The sequence below is a fragment of the Scatophagus argus genome, chromosome 7, assembly GCF_020382885.2.
Source record: "Scatophagus argus isolate fScaArg1 chromosome 7, fScaArg1.pri, whole genome shotgun sequence".
Classification (NCBI taxonomy): domain Eukaryota; kingdom Metazoa; phylum Chordata; class Actinopteri; family Scatophagidae; genus Scatophagus; species Scatophagus argus.
Genome location: NC_058499.1, coordinates 22,940,092 through 22,952,243, shown reverse-complemented (window position 1 = coordinate 22,952,243; position 12,152 = coordinate 22,940,092). Strand labels below are relative to the sequence as shown.

General features: G+C 40.6%; 1 protein-coding gene across 1 annotated transcript; it reads right to left on the bottom strand.

Annotated features, from left to right (window-relative positions):
* Positions 1-454: 454 nt before the first annotated feature.
* Positions 455-11,759, bottom strand: pskh1 (protein serine kinase H1). The gene is made up of 4 exons (XM_046394509.1): positions 11,414-11,759; positions 9,952-10,708; positions 7,895-8,812; positions 455-3,797 (listed from the first exon to the last, which is right to left on the bottom strand). Exons 2-4 carry the CDS (start codon positions 10,018-10,020, stop codon positions 3,480-3,482), a joined length of 1,305 nt encoding a protein of 434 aa, XP_046250465.1. The 5' UTR covers positions 10,021-10,708; positions 11,414-11,759; the 3' UTR covers positions 455-3,479.
* Between the last annotated feature and the right edge of the window lie 393 nt (positions 11,760-12,152).

The window sequence follows — 12,152 nt, the reverse complement described above, 5'->3', positions numbered from 1 at the left end:
TTGGTACCATCAAGAGGTTAGATGTCAGGACAGATCACAGCAGTGGGACAAAGATTTTAAATCTGACATCAAGGAAAATGGAAAAGAGTAGCCTCAAAAAGATGACAGAGCATCCTGGAACAAGCAACAAACAAAAGACAAAAAGAAAGGGAAAAACTGAGGTCAGCTGACATGGCTCGGTTAGGTTTCCAGTATGTGATAAATTCACAACAGCAACACACTTCAAAAAGTCTGGGTTGGATCACAGCAAAATGCTTATATACATCATATAAAGAAGATCACACTGTAGCAACTGATTTACTCTGGGAGTGTTCTGAAGGCACAAAATACATCAAAACACAATGAACAGGTCTGATAAAAAGGAAGGATGCAACTGTAAAAAGCAAACAAAATTCAATACAACAGATTGATATATGAAGTGCTTTTCCAGATAAATGAAACAAGCCAAAAAAAATAAAAAACTAAGTCAGATAATCCCCATGTGTTCTTGTCAATAATTAAAATGTGCAACCTTTGGTAAGCAATCAATATTCAAACATCACAGTATTTTGACAAGGTTGGGGATAAATCATTCGCACTCAATTACATGGATGTTATGTCCAAACAAGCAGTTGCATTAATTATTCATTTCACTTTTCATGACTTAAATTCAGAAATTTCACTTTGCTGTAACACAGAATTTTACTATTTCAACTACAGCACAATTCCTAGTCTGGTCTCATTTCAGACAACTAACATTATATCAACAGCTCTATAGGTAATGCACTGGTCACAAAACCTTATTATATAAGGATGTGGATTACCAAAACATGATATGTATGTATGAGCTATGAATGATTAATACTGTAAAAGATATGAGAGCCTCAATCTATTGTTCTTTTACTATCAGTATTGTAGCATTGATAGACTAGAGCTTATCTCTACGAAAGCCTTTGGAATTTATTTTTTAAGTGCACTTACAGATAAAAGGTAACCTTTATAAATGTAAGAAAAAATATGCATGAGAGTGCACAGTTTCATGTGGGAGTCCATGCCGGTAATTTAGACTGTTCTACAAATCACATATGCTAATGGTCATTTGATTCACCTCGACATGCCCCTTTTTGTTTTCAGTGATTTCCTTCATTTTGGCCATGAGTGCAGCAGACACCTTCAGGCTCCTCCTAACCTGGCTGAGAAAATGCTGATGTTCCCCCATTCATAGTTGGCCTCTGTTTCACAAGCAAAATCTTCTTCCTGGTTTTTTTTTATGGATATCCTGCACTAAATGGATATCTGTCATTTAAACACAAAAAAGCCACTATTACTTACCACTACTACCACATGCCAATGGCTGATACTGGTGCAAGATGTTGTTACTGAATGCTAACAAGACAAATGAAAACCAAATTCTTAAGAGAAAGCCCACTGAGTTACAGATGACAGTGGAACAGAGGCTAACTAGGAGAAATAGCAGGGCTTGGTTTGGGTTGCACCTGCTGTTTGTAAATCCATTAATAAGTATTAAGTGTGATAATAAGTGTGAAGTTGTTGCTAAGTTATACGGAATCGCTAGCTTGTTTCAAACTAGCCACTTCCTAAACCAGGGTCCGTCATAAAAACATAACATTTGCCTAAGCCTGTAAAGACTTTTGCAATATGGAGGGAACCAGGAAGTTCCAGCAGCATTAAAAGCTGTAACAGAGGTGCAAAAATAACATTTTTGTCAACCAGCCAATTGGCTAATGAAAATTTACCAGCCACTCAATAAATACCATTGTTTTTTGTTTGTTTGCTTTATGAGTAGGTCTACCAGTCACTTACACATTTTACCAGCATTTAGCTAATTTTTAGCATAACTTCCAAATATTACCAATTTAGAAGCTAACAGTATCATAAACTTAACAGCCAATCCTTTGTAAATGTAGGTATTACATTGTTGTATTTATTTATTTGTTTTCATTTAATCTAAGTGAAACAATCATCGTTTTCAGCATATTTTGTAAACAAAGATATGTTATTTTTATGAAACTTGGTGAAAGACTTGGTGCAACCAGAAACAGCTTCCTACAAGGATAATCTTTGCTGTCACAATGCATACAACATGTGCCATTCTCACCGAAAGCAACAATAAAACTGTAAAACAACCCTCACAAAGACAACAGACCCCTTTAACGAGAATAAATTCTTACACTGCTGCTCTACAACACAAAAGGATCATATGTATGTCAGGAGTCAAGCTATTGATCTATGAAAAGAAAAATCACTGCGAGTGGCCTACTGTCCATATTATATTTGAGATTTAAAGATAAAATATGCAAGGCCTTCCATATTAAAATGACTGGACCTTTGTATATTGTGTATATTTTGTTGAGCGGTGTACTTACATCAGCCCAAACATTTCCAACAATGTTCAAACCCAGAGAAATCTCTTATAACGCTCTAGCCAACGGTGTGTTTCATGTGGTTGCCTGTTGTTAGAACTTCAAGGAGAGTCAGAGAATGAGGAAGGAATCCGCCAAACATGACAAAACATAATGTGAATAAAACCTCGTCAGTGAACATCTCTGCCTGAGTCATGCAAGATGGATTTTCATTGGCAATGGTATGAAGACAACAACTCCTAAGACGCCACACTACTTCATTATGTCATCAAGCCACGTCTTTTGTTTTCTGTTTTGATTCAGAGACCCCTAGCTGCAGAAATGACTTACTGTGCGTTTAACACTGACACAAAACAGCTTCACAATCTTTTGACAGCTTTAAAACAATGATACTAACAGAGCAATGATGGCAAGATTAGATAAGCTAAGAAGTGACTAATAAAAAGTATGCCTTCATTCTGACCCAAGGGTGTGGATGTTGTGTACTTCCATCAGCCACATCTTAAGACAAGGTCTGTACAATTAGTACAATAATAAATTCACAGCAATTTTCAATCAGGAATGAGTGAGGGGACATTTGTTTTCCCCTCCCCAGAACTCTGTTCAACAGATCCTTATGGAAGGTCATTATCCAGTGACCATCTGAATGGAGACTAATAATCATGTCAACAATAATAAATAAATATGTAGACACAAGGATTGAAAGAACAAAAGCAAAGGAGTGAAAAGCACCATCCTGCCAGAGAAAAAGTGAAGGAATGGCTGGAGAGATGATGTAATCATTGGATTTCAAAACTTTACTGGTGTGTCCTTTTCTGTGCTCATCAGGTGACACTCTGCCATAGAAATTCAGTCTTCACAATCATTTTTGACTTCTTCTATAATGTCAACTGGCAGCACTAAACCTTAATTCTACAGTTGCTGGTAGCCATGGATTTAATCAAGCCAGTGTCCTCTTTTTTTAAAGCAATGATTTTTGACTTGAAGCCATTTCGGCACGGAAAACTGGCAGCAACTTCAAATGGTGGTAGTCTTTGTAAATGTTCAGTCCTTGTAGTGCTGTTTTCCCCGGACGTATAAGGTCCGCTACAGACGTTGACTGTCATGGTCCTTGTTTCAGCCATTGTACTGCTGCTGATATCGACGGTTCAACTCGCGCAGCTCCTTCTCTCGCACCCGCCGGGCTTTGTTGGATTTGGTGGAGCGGCTGGAACGAGTGGACTGGGCCGACTTGGTGCTGTGGCAGCGTGACGAGGCCCGCTTCAGAAGGTTCTGAGATATACAGCGCTGTAGGTTCTTCATAGAGGAGGAGGCGGCCATGCTGACAATCCAGGGGTGCTTGAGGGCCTGGCCAGCTGTGAGTCGCTCACTGGGGTCCACCGTTAGAATCCGCTCAACAAAGTCTTTGGCCAGGTTGGACACACTGGGCCATGGCTGGAGCGGGAAGACACATGAGAGACAGTGCTGTAATTATCAAACTTAATTATCAATTTTAATGGCAGAACTCTATATAATATAACCCAATGTTTCCCCAACTGAGGTGTGGGTACAGAGCCAGGTGTAGCTAGTATCATCACTAATTGGTCGATAATTCCTGAGAAAAAATTATCGACCAATCGTTCTCAGTTCCACCTGAGCTAATATGTCTAATGTCTAATCTAATTATACAAAATGAGGATTAAAAATTAAAATAACAGCTGTTTTAGCATAGAATGTTTCCTAAATAATTTAAAAAGACCATCTTCCAGGGCTCAACAGTTTGGCTGTTCCATTCATAGATATGTGCGAAGTGAAAAAATTATTTACAGGCACATTGTTTGAGTGAAATTAACAAACTCCTAATAATCCCTGTTAATTGTTCTATATTTAACAAGCCACAATGCGGCAATCATAATAGAGTCTTCTGTAATGACACAGAAAACCACACTGAAAAATTGGTACAATGGGCTGTGAGTTAATATTTGTTACAAAAATAGCATTCCAATAGCTCCTGAATGGGGTAGTGCCTTGTGTGTGTGTGTGTGTGTGTGTGTGTGTGTGTGTGTGTGTGTGTGTGTGTGTGTGAGGTTGAGTGACAGAGAGAGGCAAAAAAATCAACTGTGCATGTGAACAGTGGAAAAGGTTAGCAGTAAATTTTCAATCTTTGAATCTTCTTCTTGGGGAAAACAGTTAGTGTCAAGCCCTGCCTCCAGGTAAGTTGCAAAAAAAAAAAAATACTCTTTGAATAGTAATTTGCATGAACCTCCATGTTGGGAGTGAACTGAGGTAGTCTCCTGGGCACCTCTCTTTGGAGGTTTTTGGAAGTTTTTTGATTCATATCCAGCTGGGAGAAGATCCCAAGACAGATGTAATCACATATCTCATGGGAATGCCTCAGGACAACCCTGGAGGATCTCAAAACACTGCTGGGGACAGGGACCGTGCTTAGCCTGCTGCCCAACCCTGGACTAGTGGGGGAAAATGGATGGATAAATCAAACATCCAAGAAAAGAATAATAAACAAAACACTTCTTGAGTGGAGGGGGACTTCGTCATCAGTAGAATTTTGTCCACTGGACACAAGATGGCAGCAGAGTGATATAAAGCTGAGAATGTCTAGTTTGTTGTGAGATTCATACTTTTGAGATTTAAACTGACAAAAAAGCTTGTGCATTTGACCATGTTAGGTGTTTTGTTTATTACATGATGCAATAATGAGTCTTCTTGGTCTTTTGATAATGTCACACTAAACAGTGGGTGTAGGATGGTGAATTTGATGTGATTGTAAGCATATTGCCTGAACAGAATTTAAGGCCTTTTAAAGAAAATTTTCTTCACAACTGCTGCTGATTCTCTTTCCCAGAGACATGGACTCTGTTTACCATGTATGACAGGTAGTGATTCCAACCATAACCCCTACTCGGACAGGAACTGAGAATATCAATGCAGCATACACACATGTGCACACACAGTTTGTACATAACATCCAGCGACCAGCTATGTTTTCAGTCTCCCAGTAGACTACACACCCCCCTCTTCAGAGCAGGTAAATCACCAGAGTTGGCTTAAAATATGTGACACATATATAGAAACCTCAGACATACATTCATCCTCCATCTACAACAATGTCCAAAATGTGATCAGTTCTTGGGTCCCAGCTGTAAATGTGAACATTATTTATCACAGCTTTAAAGACACATGTCCCCAAGGGAAATGCATTCAATTACACCTCTCACTGGTACTCAGACTGTCTGAAATTTAAGGTCACGGTCCTTTGTGTTTTGTACAGTGACACAATAAAAGTTCTTGTTTTACATCTTTGGAAGGAGATAAAAGTAGGCTCTTATGAAATGAATAGTTACAGTCCTCAACTCTGTCTGATGTGGGCTGCATCACCGGTGACCAGGAAGCTGAATACAGAGGTGCAGTGGACAGCTTCGTGGAGTGGTGTGGACAGAACCACCTGCAGCTCAACACAGGAAAAACTAAAGAGCTGCGGGTGGACTTCAGGGAGATGAGTACCCCCCACAACCCTATCAACATCAGGGGTACTGAGGTGGACATTGTGGACTGCTACAAGTATCTAGGAGTCCACACAGACAATAAACTGGACTGGACAGTCAACACCAATGCTCTCTACAAGAAAGGACAGAGTCGCCTTTTCCTCCTGAGGAGACTCAGGTCTTTTAATGTCTGCAAGACAATGCTGCAGATGTTTTACCACTCAGTGGTCTCCAGTGTCATCTTCTACGCTGTGGTGTGCTGGGGCAGCAGGGTGAAGACAGCTGATGCCAACAGGCTCGATAAGCTCATCAGGAGAGCTGGCTCTGTCCTGGGGGTGGAACTGCAGTCTCTGGCAAAGGATGCTGAGGAAACTGCTCAACATCCTCAACAACAAGTCACACCCCCTGCATGCCACACTGGAATCCTACCGCAGCACCTTCAGTCGTCGAGACCACCATGGTGGTGAGAAATTAGTGAAAAGTACTCATCCCAATTTCTCAGAGTTGACAGTGATACCTTCAAGTTGTTTTTGTCCACGCTACAATCTAAAGACATTCAGTGTCCGATGAAACAAAACAGGTAGAATCCCTTAGATTTGACATGATTATAATAATGATTAAGCATTTGAATGAGTAAGGGATTAATAAACTAACTGTTCAAGCTCTACAGATTTTCACAAGCTTTTTAAGTCAACAGTGGTATATTACCTTTGACTGAAACATTCAGCCTCAGGCCGCTGTCGTACATTAATTTCAGTTCCAGAGACCAATAGTTTTAATGAGTTGGTCCCTGATTTGTTAATACCTGGAAGCACAAGCACAAGCTATTCCAATGATAGACAGATTGGGGGGGAAACGTGCCAGGAATTACACAGCAATGCACCAGTAAAGATAAGGAAGAAGAAGACAGCAGGTCAGCAGACGGTGATGTAAACAATGCAGGATTGGAAATATTTGGAAAATTGCAAAGCATAACAGTAGTGAGCACTTCAAGAATGCACAATTAATATTGGTGAAATGTTAGCAGAATTTTGGGTATTTTCAGTGTGGTGCACTTGGTCCAGACTGAGGGCAAAAAATGATATATGCTGCATTTTAGCTGTGGTCCAGTTTCTGTTCACACTGTCTTCTCACATCGAGACCAAGAGAAGGAAACGTGAAGTTAAACAGATTGACAGATAACTTGTTGACTAAATAGTTTAAGGAAATTGTCATCTTGTGTCATCAGGACCCACAGGGGGAAATTAAACTTCAGAGACACAAGTTTATTCAGCACTTTAATGCTTCCGATGTGTATATTTATGCTCTTTGGTGTCACAAAGAGCTCAAGAATAAATAAGTGATGATAAGCAGCATTATTAGTATTATAGACTGCAAATGTTATGAAAAATGAATAATTCTTAGTCAGTGTAAAGGGAATATTAATTTTTGAGCCCTAGTTTTCATGTTGACAAAGAATACACACTGCTCTGACCACAGTATTTACTCATTAACCACTGTCTCACCGTAAAAATGCAACATGGTTGACGGCTGAAAAGATTAAATAATTCCAAGAACAACTTGCTGGACACTCTCAAAAAGCTAGAATGCTCCTCTATTATAAAATGTGTCAGATCTGAACTCACAAACTCAAGTTGAAAATCTGAACGGATCTCCAGAAAACTTGGATGACTGAGCTGCTCCTCATTAAATATTACAAAACCAATCAGCTATTATTTGCACTGGAGTGGCTGTATGTGGGGCAAACATTAACCGAGGGGCTCTTTTGTAAAGCTCGCTGGCAACATAAACATCCCACACTATAAAACACTAAGAAACAGACTACTCAGCTTTCTTCTAACTAGATACACAGATAGAACACAAATTATTGTATACACAAACAGGGGTTGGCATATCAACTTGGAGAGGACAAATAAATGAGAGTGAGTATTGAAAGATAAAAGGAAAGTGAAGGGCATATGAGACAGAAACCAACATGAACTGAGAGGTGAAAAGTCTACAAAAATATGTGTGTGTGTGTGTGTGTGTGTAACAGCTTGAACTCCTCACCTCTCCAGAGAAGCTGTACTTGCCCTTGAGGATCTGCCGGTACAGCCTCATGCGGTTGTCGTCCTCAAAGGGCATGGTTCCGCTCAGCAGGATGTACGAGATCACCCCCAGCGCCCACATGTCTACAGCGTTGGTATAGGGCTTCCTCACTAGGATCTCAGGTGCGATGTACTCTGGTGTGCCACAGGTGGTCTTCATCAGACACTCGTCCCCCTTCTTCCTGCTGCTGGCCAAACCAAAGTCAGTAATGATGATCTTGGAATCGGCTCCGGGGTGGTAATAGAGCAGGTTCTCCGGCTTCAAGTCTCGGTGAGTGATCCCCAAAGTATGAAGATACTTGACGCCATCCAGCACCATCTGCAGCACCCGCGTGGCGTCCCGCTCTGTGAACGAGCCACGGGCAATGATCCGGTCAAAGAGCTCTCCACCAGTGGCCAGCTCCATCACCATATAGACACGCTCTGCCGTCTCAAAGACCTCCATCAGCTGGATTATATTGGTATGACGGACGCGTCTCAGAACGCACAGTTCTGACTCGCATACCTCCCTCCCCTCCCGGTAACGGGTCTCGATCATCTTGATGGCGTACGGTTGCCGCGTGCTCTTATGTTCCACACGAACGACCCGGCTAAAACTCCCACGACCTATCAGAGCTTTGATGTCGTACTTGGCTGTGACACGGGGGTCAAACTTGGCTCGATATTTTGCCACCTTCTTCCGCTGAGGGTCCGACAGTTCAGATGGGTCCTTAGGAGGCTGAGCAGAAGCAGTAGGAGTGGCAGCTTGGGCCTGGGCCTGATATGGGGAGGTGGAGTCAGTCTTGTCACCTCCCCCTCCACCGGCCCCATCCATCTTGCTCCTAGTGCCATCCCCTCGTATGAAGTTCTTACAGATATCTGTCTGAGGAGGGGGATCAACCTGAAAAATACAGGAACATAGTTCATCACAGATGCAAATTACCAATTAGGGAAACACAAAATATTTTATTTTTCAGTCCATACCAAAAACCAATAAAAATCACCAGCTTCTCATAATTTCACATTTCTGTATATCAAAGGCTAATATGTAGTGAGCATACTTTGCCTTTGAAATTGCATACTGCAACGCAATGTACCAAAACGTTTAGATGCTGCTGTACTTTCAATTTCTCATTATTGAGCCAATATATTAAAGGCATCTTTGTTAAGAAACAAAGTGAACAACAAAAGTTTATTTGTTGGAAAAACTGTCATTTGGAAAAACACTGATGTCTAGATTCTTAGCCAATACTGGACTTTCGAGGCAGACACTAATATCAATATCTGGGAGTTTTCAAAATCAGAGATTATATCGGTCGATGTTATTTCTTTTTAATTTTAAATTTTTATTATTGTGTTTTAATACTGATTATTACAAGATACATACTGATTGGAACATGTGAATGTTGAAAAATCCACTTGTCTTTAAGGTGACGCTCTTTTTAAACTATCTGGCAGTTTCATGCTAAAATTTCTCGTTCCCAATCTGCTAACATATACAGTGTCAGCAGATTGGGAACAATTAATATTAGTTAATATGTAATAATATTACATTTAATTAAACTAAATGCATGGTAAATAAATCAATTAGTTGATCAAAATGAAAATTGGTTCCCAACCATTGTGATAATCAATCAATTAATTTTAGTCATTTTTCAATCAAAAAGGCAAACATTTGCTGTTTGCAGCTTCTTAAATGTCAGGATTTGCTGCTTTTCTCATTTAGGCAAGTAAAAGAAGAGTCTTACAGTTCTGGACTGTTGGTTGGACAAAAGAAGTCATCTGAAGACAACACTCTGGACTCTGGGAAACTTTTTTGACATTTCATTGACTAAATAATTAATGAAATGGAATTAGTTGCTAGTTGCAGTCCGATTTAATAAATGAAATGCCAATCATACTAGTTGCAGCTTCTCAAACACGATGATTTGCTGCTGCGCTTATTATTATCATCAATAATTATTCATTAATCATAAAATGACAATGTTTTTCTGCTGCTGTTGGAAATAAATAAAAACATAACAACATTGTGCTACTGACCTTTTTGACCAGGTCCAACTGAACATCCCCTGGAGGCTCAGGGAGGACCTTACTGTTCTTGCACCCCATCACATCACTGTGGGCCACTGCCCAGTCAGCCACACAGGCCACCAGGAGCCCTGCCTCATCACCGCAACAGCTGATTCAACACACTCAGGGCATCCAACATCCAGGCTGTACCCAGACTCAGACAGAGGGTTCATGAATAAAGCTGATTACACCCACTCAAGCCCCAATGAGCTGGCATCAGCAGTCACAGTTCATGAATATACCCGATACATCCACTGAAGTCCAGTTTAAAAAGCCCACAAGTTCATGAATATATTTTGGGCAAGCAAGCTGTGTGTCTTGGCTACATCAGCAAGTGCTGTACTGCTGGTTGTCTTTTTGTTGCAAGCTTTTTTTATGGGCCTGTGCCGATGGGTCTCGCACACACAGACAGCCTGCACAGGGGGCAGGCAGGGGGGTACCTCAAGCCCCTTGAAGAACCTACCAGGGCCCCATCGAAGAGAGAAAACCGAGTATGGATGCTCTCCAAAATAATTGATTGGGACTTGGGAGTGAGAGTGGTTCTCTCAAATAGGTTTAACTGTATTTTTGTTTTAGAGAAAAGCAGAGAGGTTCAGGCAAAACCTAAGAAAACAAGCTCAACTCTGCTTCTGTCCATCGGGGGAAGCTGCAATGTCAGCAGCGGTCTTGCCGCAGATAAAGCAGCTCCGCTGGAGAATCGCAGGCTGGAGCGCAGCAGAGGGAAGCTCTGAAATTAAGAACACAACATGAAATATGAGCGATTATGATTACTCTCACCAAGCATATGGACGCTATGTCTGAGTATGTTCTGAATGCTTACATGACAGGAGCTGCTTTAGCATTTTGGCCGATCACTTATAGGCAGAAAATCAGCTGAGCCCAACAGATCGATCATTTTAGCACTAAAGTGACACACCACGTTTGTATAGAAGCGGCGATATGAGGCCATTAATTGTAAATATTTCACCCAAACTGTGATTACAGAATCTATCCAGACATGTTTTGAGATGGCCAAGAAAACAGGGATAAGCTTTGCCATTTTAAGAAATAGCCGAACAATCACAGATGGTCACTTTTATCCGAGTACCAAATGTTGGGAGTCTGCATGTTCTTAGTACACAAACGTTTATCAACTTACTTTAATTTTCACTTCTAACGACAAAAAATAACTGGAAACACACTTGAAAATGTATTTCAAAATACTTTACAGGCTGGAAAAAAGAACATGTATATTAGAAGTTTATTGTACAACTGCATTACAGGTTAGTTGAGGGTTTTTTTTTTAATGGCCAGGCCCTGCTCATGTTTTTTCTTCAGTCAGAACACATTAGACCGTTACCTTTCAGCATCACCGAGTAACATCAGGATAGTCTGTAAAAACGTTCACAAATATCCCCGACATTACAGGTGTGAAAGTGACTTACAATCTCACCTCATTACTTATCCGAGACAGCGAAGTGTTAAGGCATGCTAACTAGCCTGCTAGCACCAGGGCAGGACTCCCAACTTTGCCAAATCCAGCCTCCTCACCCCACTCTCACTCAGCTGGGCTCTCCATTTTCAACTCGTACTTTCCCAACTTTATTCCCGATGACAAACAAGTCAAATCCATCACTTCCTTTGTTAGCAACATTTCGTGTCAATTCCGACGTTTCATGGTTTGTTTGGGGGATGACCGGACTATTCAAAAACATACAAAGTTTTCCCGTAGGCTGCTTTTCTGGACGGTGTTTTTCGATCAGGACCACCTTCCCACAGCCAGACACAAGTGAAAACAGACATAATGTAACGCAAGTGTTCCGAGTGGCATTTTCAAAATAAAACGTTATTTATTTTATTTTATTTTACATTTATTTTACATTTTAAAATGTAAATAATAAATGATTTTTTTCAACGACAACGTAAGTAAAAAAAAAAATTGATGCTTTTCTCCAGAATGTTTGCTGTATGATCTTTTTGAGTCTTTAGCAAGTAGCAAGAAATTGGATACAGACATACATCGTATGCTAGATACAAAGTCATATTAGTGACGTGTTCAGGTCCAGGATTCCCATGTCTGTGTCCTAGCAATATGCACAAAACCCTGGGACTTCAGGGCCTGAGAAAGGTCGAGTACTTGGCTGCTACTATTCCTCCAGGTACCAGGTGCTACACTAGAAATTAAATACACA